The 13,175-nt window shown below is 49.6% G+C and overlaps 1 protein-coding gene across 3 annotated transcripts in view; it reads right to left on the minus strand.

Annotated features, from left to right (window-relative positions):
- Positions 1-13,175, minus strand: part of HSF1 (heat shock transcription factor 1) — a 100,639-nt gene that overhangs the window by 61,475 nt on the left and 25,989 nt on the right. For 2 of the 3 annotated variants that reach the window (XM_024209476.3, XM_024209475.3), the window contains exons 3-4: positions 7,420-7,556; positions 2,189-2,313 (exon numbers count right to left, since the gene is read on the minus strand). In XM_024209476.3, the coding sequence (XP_024065244.2) occupies positions 2,189-2,313; positions 7,420-7,556 (262 nt within the window). Of the gene's footprint in view, positions 1-2,188; positions 2,314-7,419; positions 7,557-8,430; positions 8,487-13,175 lie in introns of all 3 variants that reach the window. The other variant, XM_024209477.2, reaches the window with a different exon arrangement.

Raw genomic sequence — 13,175 nt, forward strand, 5'->3', positions numbered from 1 at the left:
GGACTGCAAGACTGACCAATGGGATCCAGGTTGGCTGCTGCAAGCTCTCTTAAGCTCTGTATTCCCTACATATAGAGTAAAAAGGAATCAACTGTGCAGCAGGGGTGCTGGAAGGACAGTGCTTTCTACCTGGGCAAAGTGACACAGAGCAGCTGGGTCTAGAGCTGCCAGAAACATAAGAACGGCCATACTGGGTCAGACCAAAGGTCCATCTAGCCCAGTATCCTGTCTTCCGACCATGGCCAATGCCAGGTGCCCCAGAGGGAATAAACAGAATCATCAAGTGATCCATCCCGTCACCCATTCCCAGCTTCTGGCAAACAGAGGCTAGGGACACCATCCCTGCCCATCCTCCAGGAGCTTATCTAGTTCTTTTCTGAACCCTGTTATGGTCTTGGCATTCACAACATCCTCTGACAAGGAGTTCTACAGGTTGACTGTGTGAAGAAATACTTCCTTTCGTTTGTTTTAAACCTGCTGCCCATTCATGTCACTTGGTGACCCCTAGTTCGTGTGTTATGAGGAGTAAATAACACGTTCTTATTTACTTTCTCCACACCAGTCATGAGTTCATAGACCCCCTTAGCCGTCTCTTTTCCAAGCTGAAAACTCCCAGTCTGCCTCAGAGCAAGCAGCAGCCTGAGATGGTTTTAGGTAGCTGACTAATTTTCCAGGAAAAGCGGGATAAAGAATTAACTCCCATCTCAGAAACACAGGTTTATCCTCTAACAGATTTAACACAGGTTCCATTACTGACAAGTCACCAGCTATAACTTGTATGTTTTAGATGAATGTCAAAGACGTCCTCTCTGATGAACAAAAACCTCCCCAGCAGGCTCCAAACTTGCTGCAATGTGCTGTCTCAAGGTAACTCTTGGTCATCTTAAACGCTGACTGCAGGACAGAGTTTTTCGTTCAGAGTGGTGCTGGACGAATCACTTGGTTTGCCTGAAGGCAAAAGGAAACAATTGCTCCCCCACGTACCAGAGCATAGGAAGAGCAGATATACTCCTCCTCATGCAGGGGTATTTTACATGATACCGTTGCTTATTGGAGAGGAGAGGAAGAACTCTGTTCAGCCAGCGAGCTGAAGGCTAGAGCTGCACTTGGCAGCATCCTCCCCGGTTCGTAAGCTACAGCAGGTCAGTCCTTAGGAACGCTGGTGGAGGGTTCTTCAAAACAAAGGCAAAAACCTTGGACATTTGCTATCACTCATCTTGAGGCAAATTTCATGAGGGAGATGACTTATTCCACCCAGCCGAGATTTGCAAATCTTCCTAAGGGATCGGAATGTCCATTTCCCATTAAAATTAATGGAAATTGGGTGTCTAACTTTAAAACAAATCCTGCCATTGGGCAGGAAAACCAGCCGCTGCTGCATGGATTTCAGACCCCAATGTGCATAGGTCACAGACCTCGGAATTCTGATCTGATCCGTGTGGGATGGGAGACAGGCTTGGTCTCAGTAAAGGGGTGATCAACAGTGCTCTGTGATGACCCCCAAAGGTTGACTCACCAAAGAGCGTTAATGGTGACTAGACAAGATCACATGCCCTATGCTCCCAACCAAAAGGAAAAGTATTGGGTTGCTGGCAACAAAATGGAGATTTAAATTGTGCATGTAATATGGGCTCGAAGAAGACAGCAATTTTAGCACAAAGGGGTAGGAATTATTCTGTCACTTGAACACCAAGGTGATGGGCTTGGTGTAAGAATATGGAGAACAGAACATCCACATTTTGATGGAAGAGAATCAAGAGACAGAACCCAGCCCCACGCAGAGAATCAGACGTCTGGTTGTGACACCATCTAGGAGGGAGACATCACTCTGTTCTTAGCTGCCCCTCCAGCTGACATCTAAGGCCATTCTGGATTCCAGAGGGAAATTAGTACAGCCTTACTCGGTCTAGGATTGCAGGGTTGGGCACTATGATACCAATGTCTTTAAGAGGATTTAGTGGTGTTCAGAAGCTCTCCCAAACCCCAGCTCCTCCTTTCCCTGGAGAGAGAGCCTCTTAAAGCACAGGTTACACTCCTGAGACCACTGGGATTCTGGCAAATATAAGAGAGCAGAGAGCAATGCAAAGCAGTTAGACTTGGCCCAGAGGAGGTCTTGAACACAATACTTTCAGAGGGAAGTCAGATTAAGCACATTATTCCACATCTCCTGCCCTCCCCATATACGTACTGTTTCATCGCTATCAGTTTGGAATCCATGCTCTCTTGCTTTCCTTTCATCATCTGGACATCAGTCAGTAACTTGGTTACATTGTCTTGACGAACCTTTATATCCTCATTCTTTATACTGGAGACCTGGAGACAGAAAGGAAGAGGACAGTGAGGTTTCACCCTATAAAATTGTTCTCTAAGCATCAAAGATGGAAATGCAGATTAACTAGCCCCCTTCCCCATCCTCACCCACTCACCGGTCTAATTGTATAACGAATCAGACAGGCGCAGATCAGCCACCTACTATATAACTTTTCTACAAGGCTGTCATTTGCAGACCCTTCCCTGAAGGAGCAGAATCCTTTTGGGTCAGAAATGCAAGCTCTCAGGCTGCACTGGAAGCTTGCACAACAGCTGTCAGCTTTGTACTGACTTTCTGATTAAGTGTACAGTCTTCCATTGCACCAACAGCTCCTTAATTTGAAAGTAAGACATTCTAAGGGTGTCTCTTCACTGCAACAGTTAACTCAAGTGTACTAACAAGCTAGCCCACTGGAGTGAGGGCAGAGTGAAAGTGACCACTCTGCAAAACACTCCAGCTACACAGTGTGATTAGATTAGCCCCTGGGAGTAACAAACTACTGCATCCCGATCACTTTAGTAACTCAAGGATCAGCAGCACAAACTTCAGCACACATCTTCACCTTGGGATGGGCCAGCTAGCTCAAGCTTAAAGCACCACTTAATACAAGCTAGAGATGTGTTTGTGGATGGACGGGAGATGGGTTAGAGCAGGGGTCTCAAATACGCGGCCCGCGGGGTTATTTTCTGCGGCCCGCGAGCCCCTCACAGCCCCCCTGCCCTCCCCCAGTGTTTACCTAGAGCGGCTCCGGCTGGACCTGCACCAGGGGCACGGCAGGCTCCCTGCCCGCCTGCCCTGCGCCGCTCCGGGAAGAGACTGGAACGTGGGGAAGGGGGGGCGGGGGGAGGGCAGAGGGGTGTGTGTTGCTGTTGCTTCAGGCAGCGCCCCCAGCAGCTCCCATTGGCCGGGAACGGGGAACCGCGGCCAATGAGAGCTGCTGGGGGCGGTGCCTGAAGCAACAGCAACACACAGCCCCTCCGCCCCCCTTCCCCACGTTCCAGCCTCTTCCCGGAGCAGCGCGGGGGCAGGGCAGGCAGGGAGGGAGGGAGCCGAGCCTGCCCTGCCCCCAGTACGCGCTGGGCCAGATCCTGCCCCCCTCACCCCTCCTGCAGCCGAACCCCCTGCCATGAGCCCCCTGCTGCACCCTGCACCCCGACCTGAACCCCCTGCCTCACCCCTCACCCCTCCTGCATCCCAACCCACTGCCCTGAGCCCCATGCTGAACCCCTGCTGCACCCCGACCCCCTGCCTCACCCCTCCTGCATCCCAACCCACTGCCCTGAGCCCCATGCCGCACCCCGCATGCACCCTGACCCCCTGCCGCACCCTGCACCCTGACCCCCTGCCGCACCCCAAACTCCTCTTGCACCCCAACCCACTGCCCTGAGCCCCCTTTGGCAGCCCGAACTCCTCTTGTACCCCAACCCACTGCCCTGAGCCCCCTGCCGCACCCTGCACCCCTGCCACACCCCTCCTGCAGCCCACACCCCAACTCCCTGCCCTGAGCCCCCGCCATACACCCTTCCTGCACCCCCTGGGGGCAGGGAGGGGGCAGAGTTGGGGTGGGGATTTCGGGGAAGGGGTTGGAATGGGGGCAGGGAAGGGGTAGGAAGAGGCCGGGCAGGGGCGGGGCCTCATGGAAGGGGTGGAGTGGGGGCGGGGCCGAGGGCGGCGGGAGGGAGGTGTCAGTAATGCGGCCCTCGGGCCAATGTACTAGTCCTCATGTGGCCCTCATGGTCATTTGAGTTTGAGACCCCTGGGTTAGAGGCATAGTTTGAGTTATACCTCAAGCTAACAATGAAGCAAAGACCAGCCTCAACAAGACATGGAGCTGAGAGGCTAGGAAGATTAAGGGCATGTCTTCACTAGCAACGTTAAAGCACTGCCGCGGCAGCGCTTTAACATGGCTGTGTAGTTGCGGCAGAGAGCTCTCCCAGCACTATAAAAAAAACCCACCTTCACGAGGGGAATAGCTCCCAGCACTGGTGCACTGTCTACACTGGCACTTTACAGCGCTGAAACTTGGGAGCACTCAGGGGGGGGTGTTTTTTCACACCCCTGAGTGAGAAAGTTGCAGCACTGTAAAGTGGCCGTGTAGACAAGCCCCAAGAGAGCACATTTCCCGCTGGGGTTTTACTGAAGATGAATACTAGACAATTACTGCTCTCTGCAATCAAGCACATTATGTTTAGCAGAGGACACCGTTCTGAGGTCTAATTTTACTAAGTCTGAACATTCTGAAAGAAGCAACGCAGCAGCTGTTTACAAGACCAATGGAAAAAAGGATCAGACAGAGCTCACTCTTCAGCACCAGGAAAGGGCAAGACGAGAGCACAGACGTGGAGACAGGATGGGGAGCCTCTTCCAGTGCTTCCTGAGCAGCCGTCAGTCAGCTGGCCTCGTCATTCCCTTAGCAAGTGCTTAAAGGGCTGACGGGAAGCTTCTGAAGGGCCTGTTTCACCTCACTACGAATGGCATCCTGGTACGTTTCACAAAGGCCTTAACACGTGAGAGCTCTAGGAACCTGCCAGCAATTACAGGGGTTAACACATTTCACCTATTCAGACAGCAGCTCCCTCCCACCTTTACGGGCTAGCAGGCCCTTTGGGATCTGCACCTCACAACGTGGTCTATCCTTTGCGGACCGTGCAGCGGCGTGGAGGTACTAAATGCTGCTCAGCGAAAGTGGCACCTAAAGTTATGGCAGAGCGCACTGGTTCTCCATCATGCAGCACAGTGTGCTGCCATCGCCGGGTTGCCTGGAAGGGTTTTTGGAAAAGGATAACTGAAAACCTGGCTGGCTGCATCTTCCACCCACATTTCAGAGCTAATGGAGTAGCCAAATAGTTCATGAGAAATGTTTGGCACCTAAAATATCAAAATGCTTCTATAAAATGCTTTTTTACTGAGACAGAACTAAATCCATTCCCAACAAGACAGCTAAGTAGCAAACACAAAAGGCAAGACTTGAAGTGTCCTTAGATCTTTTAGTTTCTGAATAGGATTCCTCAAATCCACCAATGAGGCAGCAATACGATTTTATACCTGGCAGCACAGGGGCTGCCAAAGTGCAGCCCACAAGTCCAGTTCAAGCCATGGTTGCCTTTATCTTGAATACAGATTTGACCTGTGCAGAACCCACATCCCAGCATGCAATGTTCCACTGTGGGAGGAGGTTGGGTCTGCTCAGCTCAGAACTGAGTACTGCGTGTGGAGATCCCTACTCTAGCCTGGCCATACAGCTATTAAAAATGAAGGCAGTTGCGAGCTGTGTTTTGGAGTGTGGGTTTACCCCAGTTTAAAGGAAAAGTGGAGCAATTAGTATTTGGGACTCCCTGTGGAGGTTAACAAGTTTAACACACCTAGAACATTATCTTAAACACCTGTGTTTCCTGCTGCTCCCATGACTACCAGAACCATCATATTAAGGATAAACATATGGAGTTTCATCTTCCAAGGCCTCATAACTGATTTTTTTTTTCTGTACTGGGCCCAGTCCTATTCAACAGATTCATAAACGATCTGGAAAAAGGGGTAAACAGTAAGGTGGCAAAATTTGCAGATGATACAAAACTACTCAAGATAGTTAAGTCCCAGGCAGACTGTGAAGAGCTACAAAAAGATCTCACAAAAGTGGGTGACTGGGCAACATAATGGCAGACGAAATTCAATGTTGATAAATGTAAAGTAATGCACATTGGAAAACATAATCCCAACTATACTTATAAAATGATGGGGTCTAAATTAGCTGTTACCCCTCAAGGAACATCTTGGAGTCATTGTGGATAGTTCTCTGAAAACATCCACTCAATGTGCAGCGGCAGTTAAAAAAGCAAACAGAATATTAAGAACCATTAGGAAAGGGATAGAGAACCAGACAGAAAATATATTGCTTCTATATAAATCCACGGTACGCCCACATCTTGAATACTGTGTGTGGATGTGGTCGCCCCATCTCAAAAAAGATGCATTGGAATTGGAAAAGATTCAGAAAAGGACAACAAAAATGATTAGTGGTATGGAACGGCTGCCATATGAGGAGCGGTTAATAAGACTGGGATTTTTCAGCTTGGGAAAGAGACAACTAAGGGGGGTTATGATAGAGGTCTATAAAATCACGACTGATGTTGAGAAGGTAAATAAGGACGTGTTATTTACTTGTCATAACTCAAGAACTAGGGGTCCCCAAATGAAATTAGTAGGCAGCAGGTTTAAAGCAAACAAAAGGAAGTATTTTTTCCTCACAATGCACAGTCAAATTGTGGAACTCTTTTCCAGAGGATGTTGTGAAGGCCAAGACTATAACAGGGTTCAAAAAAAGAACTAGATAAGTTCATGCAGGATAGGTCCATTAACGGCTATTAGCCAGGATGGGCAGGGATGGTGTCCCCAGCCTCTGTCTGCCAGAAGCTGGGAATGGGCGACAGGGGATGGATCACTTGATTCCCTGTTCTGTTCATTCCCTCTGGGGCGCCTGGCACTGGCCACTGTCGGCAGACAGAATACTGGGCTAGATGGACCTTTGGTCTGACCCAGTGTGGCCGTTCTTATGTAACGGTCCAAGTGAAGACTGCAGTTCAGCCAATGACTGTGTTGCTCCTTCCTGTTCTACAGCAAAGGTTCAGTTGCTCTCTGACATCTCCCTCTGGGAGAGGAAAGTTTGCCATAACCTCCATTAGGCCAAACCTACATAGGCAGTACTTTAAAAGAAAGGGAGTTAAATCTGGAGGTGAAGCTGGCTCCCTATTTGCCAAGTCAAAGTGAATTTGGCTTCCATGTTATAGGCCAAATTCCCAGTTGTCTCCAGGGTATCCCAAGCAGTATCATAATCAAGCCAGATGCTAAGAGAGCAATTAGAGAAATTGGCACACTAAATATCTACCACACACTGATTGGCCGATTGGCACTGCAGCTTGTGACTCAATGAAATGTGATGCAGGAGTCAACTAGAAAACCCACTTGGCAGAGAATGAAAACGACAGTGCCAGAATCCCCTTTATACCCAGAGCATGCGGCTGCTTTGCTGACTAAAGAAGAGACAGTAACCTCCTTAGTTTCACAGTGGTTCACCCACAGGCTGGCCTGGAATATCGGTTATGTACACTTACGCTGGTTACTTTCCTCTTGATATTCTCCAGGAGCTGCTCCTGGCCTCGGATGAAGTACGGATGTTGAAATTCAGTATCGTCCTTCTCTGGCTTCACCAAACCACCCTGCTCAATGTGGACAACCTTTCGAAAGCCATCTAAAAGTCAAAGATGGATAATTAGAGAAAAGCAGAGCAAGCTAAAGATTGAGAATGTGACTGCAAGCACAAATCTGTCATCATTTGCCAAAGACTGAGACACATAGTGCTCTACTAGTTCAACAGTCTTTGGGATCATTAACCCTTTGAGGGGATGTCCTCTGCCCCTCACCAATGTAAGAAACCCGACCCCTCCCCCAGCAGCAGACATTCCAACACTGCCTACTCTACCCTTCTGCTAGGCTGACAGCAAAGCTGGTGAGTCTTTCTCAGCCAGACCACTTCATTTTCCACATGCCAGCTATCTGCCAAGGGTGCAGCACAGCACATGGGGAGCACAGGGCAGCGGAGGGGAAGGGGAACGGGAGTCTTTGGGGCTCGTCTCAGACAAGAGCCCCAGCCTTGCTACATGTCCCGGTGACAAACCCAGCACAGCACCTCTTAGAAACAGGAAGCCCTAGCGACATTAAACATCTGGGGATTAGACAAGAACCTAACTTGCCTGTTCAGTACAAGGCATCAGAAGGAAAGATTTGTTAGCAATATGTTTTTCTTTAAGAGTAATGCCAAAAAGGGAAACTTGAAACAAATACAGGCAATTCTCATGACACCAAATGGCTTGCAATGTATCCAAGTTGGGGGAGAAGATGGCCTCCGAGTACAATTAGCACTGATACACTCAGCACTACACAGGACACACAGACACCCGCCCTGTCACTTCATCCACAACTGAAACACCAACACCTTTGTGATGATTCCCTGTAGCTGTTTACCACCACCCAGCAATACCACAATCATCATTAGAGCAGGAAGTGAACACTACCATGTCTAACTGAAACTGTGAAGGGAATTTAAGGAGGCAGAATGTAATTACCAGAGTTGGAATTTGGCTGAGACATTGGGGTTAACACCTCAAGAGTGCCATGGAATCTGTAATGAAGCAAAGTGATCAGAATCTCGGTTTTGCATCTCGCCAAAAAGACAGGGGTGTTGTGCTCCTGGCACTACTAATGCTTCACTGGGGAGGTACTGATCTACACAGATGGATGAGCTCCCTTCGGATTTTATTTAGGATTTGTTTAGTATTCTTTGTAGCATCTGAGTATGTCACAGCACCACTATGAGGGAGGGAAGTATCCCCATTTGTGAGATGAAGAACCTAGGCTTGAGTATGGCCATATCTCCAATACACAGGCTGACATAAGTCTTCTTGCGACAACATATGTGCATGTGACTATACCCAAATTTGTCTCTGGCCAAATGGAAGTGCCCTATTACAGCACTGAACTAAAACCACCTCCCCGAATGGCATAGAGCCAGGCTTGACATACTGAGATCAACACTGTGTGAAAGTAGAAACTGAATGAGTCCTCTAGCAGCTGTCCCACAATGCCTCATTCCCTGGGAGTGGGATTGCTCTGGTCACAATTTTAAAATGCCCCAGGGTCACAGAAACCTGAAGGTCACCCACCCCCACGTATTTCAAAAACAAACTGGGAGTTTTAACACCTCTTCCTGATTACTCACCTGGTGATCAAACCTAGCAACTCACCCTTACTGTGTGCAACTGCCCAGCCGACCATGCCGGCTCCATGCAGTAGATGCACTTCTGCCTGCTGCAGACAGGAAATACTGATCTCCTGAGCCAATAGGAAGAAGAGGCTGTGCACACACAGCTACGGACCAGCTGTAGAAATGTGGACATCTCTGAACAGACTGTAGGGGGGATGCAGGCAAAAAGGTATGACAGGGATCAGCAGCAGTGCCATGTGAAAGGGAAGGAATTTTGCCAGGGATCTCACGAGACCAGGGAGTGCAACAATTGATCTAGGGCTTCGCCATAGACCTGCTGCTTGTACAAGAAGCTGCAAACCATACTTGGTGAAGACCGCACCAGCACCCTACAGACCACCGTGGATCCCTCAGAGGAGCCTGGGACAAAGACCCTAGCTGTGAACAGAGAGGAGGAAGAAGGGGTTGGAAGATGTGGTGGGGGACTCTAGCCATGCCACGAACCAGGACCTGCTTGAGACTCTGCCCCAGTCTTGCCAGGCGAGTGAGCCTGATGAAGGGGAAGGGAACTCAGGTGTGTGCATGCATTTCTCCTTACAACGTTTAAACGTCAAAATGATGCCCCGCCTGTCCTCAAGTTAACCAGACAAAGGTATGGACTGTTCCTTGTGTTCCTCGTGTGAGAAGAGGTAGCAGTACAGCAAACAGAGGAAGAGCTGGCATCTTTCATCTCCCTGTTGGGTTAGGCAGTGGGGGAAGGGAGGGATGCAGAGCACTCTGTTTATGTACACAGGGATGTCCCTTGTACCCACCTAGAGAGCTCAATGACACATTCATGGAGATACTCTGCAATCAGTTTGGCTGGCACCATTGCAGTAAACAGGCCAGCGGCATACGAGCCCAGGTGGCTTCGGGACACTGGGAGCAGACGTATTCTCTGTGCCTTTGTGACTCTCAGGCACACCGCCCGCGGAAAAGAGTGCCCGCACTCACTGCCATTGCCCCGTGCTCATACCCATGGAATAGGCACCAAAATCTTATAGATTCACGCAGCAGAAAATCCCCACTTCCCCCCGCACTGGGCCATGCCCATCACGGCCGGGGTTAGAGAGCTGTGCTGAGGTGTTCAATAAGCACGTCTGCAGGGTGCTCATGCCAATAAGGGAAAGGAGTTCTGAAACTCCCTCTTTTCCATTGCGATTGGAAAACCAACAGTACACCTCGGGTTTTATCAGCAGCTTCTGGAGTGGTGGCCTTCAGGGCTGCCCCCTCTGCAACTTGCAGATCCCTGACCCCGATGAGGAAGAACATGTTCCCCAAGATCCCATAAAGCCAGTGCTACATCGGACCATGAACAGAGGGGGCATGGAGGGCAAACAGGACTAACAGCACAGAGAAAGGGGACAGGAAAAAGGCCCAGGAGCCCCCACAGCACACGAGGGAAATGCACCAGGAAATAATGGGTCAAACAAATGCTGCAGACCTTGTTTGACCTACAGATCCAAAAATTCCAGATTCTCCACCTTTGCAGTCCTCGGAGAACTCCACGGCTGCTCCACCTCATGCCCCTAAACATATCCCGCAGCACAACAGGGCGTATCTGTACCCCCACTAATCCACACCGAGGGACAGCAAGGAAAGCTACAGATCGACATACACCAACTGTGGTTCTCGTGGGTTAGTGCACGTGTAGCCACGATGGACTACGCCTGTGTGCTCAAAGGGACATATATTTACTTCCTTTCTCCTTCAGATTTTTCACCTCGTTGTGTTAAAAATGTGTATAATATTGCCTGTGGGGGTTTTGCACATTGCTTTTCGGCAGTGTTTTTTCAACACAATCAAGTTTCGCTTTGGAGAATCAAATTATCTTTATTAGTTCACAACAAATATTGCAGAATGCACAGCAGTAGCCAAAGCAAACAGTACTTGTAAACGCATACCAAGCACCACATAATTAATAGCTTCAGGAAAATACCAGCCATATTTATCAATGTGGAGCAAACACTACACAATTCTGAGCAGCACCCCGAGCTCTCCGGCTTCGAACGGCCCTGTGGCTGCCCGTTACACCGCTCTCTCAAAGCCTTCCTCAGCCGCACAGCTCCACCAGCAGCCAGTTGCTCCACTCCCGCCCTCCACCCTGAGAGCAGCTTTGCCCCCCTTGCCTCACAGATAGTAGGTGGCTATAACCACTGGGATATTTTCCTCACTGAGATCCAATCTAGTGAGTAAACATCACCAGTGTCACTTCAATCTACCAAAAGTACATTCAACGGTCACGTTGCACCTGCTGAGCCACTAGCTGAACCTTCTCTTGGTGCTGTCAAGGTAACTAGAGTACGACTTCATGAGCGAGGGCATCAAGGGGTAGGCTAGGTTGCCCAGAATTACTATTGGTATTTCCATATCACCAGTCGCAATCCGCCAGTTGGGAACGAATACCCCTGCTGCAGCTTTCTGAACAATCCTGTGTTCTTAAAGATGCACCTGTCACACACCTTCCCTGACCAGCCCCCATTGATAACAGTGAAGCATCTCCAGTCATCCTCCAACACTTGTCGAACCATTGAAAAGTAGCCTTTTGGGCAATGTGGGCTTGTGCCCCACCGCAGTTTGGAAATCTCATTGTTGAGAATGCATCCACTATATCCTGCACACCACAGAGAGCCACAATTCTGCAGAGCAGGAGACAATTAACAGCCCCCACTGTGGATTTTCCAGCTTCAAAATCATTTCTCCTGATAGATAGCAATACAGCTGTGTAAGCTTTCAGAGTGTGACCGCCACTTGCTTCTCAACGATCAGTGCAACTCATTCTGGTGTCCACGTGCTGGAGGGCTGGGGCTTGCTCGGCACACAGATCCAGGAACGTGGTCTTCCACATGCGAAAGTTCTGCAACCACATTACGATGCAATCCCACCAATCAGTGCTTGTTTCTTGGGCCCAGAAGTGGAGCTCTGCTCCATGAATACCACCACCCTCGAATTGTTCTTTCCCTATGTCCATCAAACTGTCCTCGAAGAAACAGTTTTGTCCCTGTTATTCCAGTACATCCTGCAAGTCTGCAAACACAGGCGAATCGTGCATCCTGTGCTTGCCGCATTCATGAGACTAGCGCAGAGCTTTGTGGGCTCCATGCTTCTGTCTGAGACGGCAGACACTGACAAGTGCTGCATGGATCCAGGGGATTTTTTTTTAAAGGTGTGAAAATGATGCGATATGGATGGCGTTATGAGATGGAGACTGTTGCATGCTGGGAACTTGATCCGTAGTTCCCAGAGACCTCAGGGCCAGTTACTTCTACCCCACAACACATTGTGAGAGTGTCCCAAGAGGCACTGAGCTGAACGGCAGCATGGGGCACACTGGGATACCTGCCTCACATCGACACCCACACTCATGGTGCGCAGGCACAGCGTCGATGCAAGCAGGCATGCGCCTGAGTGCTATACAAACGTTGGTGGCTGTATGCCGACATAACATCTGCGGACCACGGCTTGCATGCAGACGTGGCCTAAGTAATTTGTCCAAGATTGCACGGAAAGTCTGTGGCAGAGCAGGGAACAGAACTCTGATCTCCCAGGCCAGTGCCTCAACCACAAGTCACCCTTCCTCTGAAGAGCACAGCCTGCTGCACCTTGCAAGGCTCCTGTCTGAGACACGTGGCCCTGAACTTGATATTACACATTCCAGATAGACATTAATCCATAACATTCCTCAGAGGTACGGGGAACCCAAGGCTCGGCGGATAAGTGACTTGCCAAAGACCACACAGTGAGTCAGTAGGGGAGGGAAGATTAAAATTCAGCAATCCCTACGCAAATGCTGCAAGAGTAAATACAGCACATGCAGTCTCTGATTTAAGTGCCAGACTGACTTTTTAAAATAGCCGAACACTCATATCCCGGTTACATTTAGATCCTTACGTTTCAGATACGTACTGTGTTTCTGCTGGAGGCACAGTTGTTACAGAGACCCATGAGTACAGGAGGCCCATAACGGACACACGCAGCGCTGCAGCAATACCGTCCTGAAGAGGCAGTCTGGTAACTGACTATTAGCTTGGGGTTGTGGGGAAGATTATTGGTATCGTACCCCACTCA

Source organism: Terrapene carolina, unplaced genomic scaffold (genome assembly GCF_002925995.2).
Source record: "Terrapene carolina triunguis isolate 2854851 unplaced genomic scaffold, T_m_triunguis-2.0 Scaffold58, whole genome shotgun sequence".
Classification (NCBI taxonomy): Eukaryota; Metazoa; Chordata; order Testudines; family Emydidae; genus Terrapene; species Terrapene triunguis.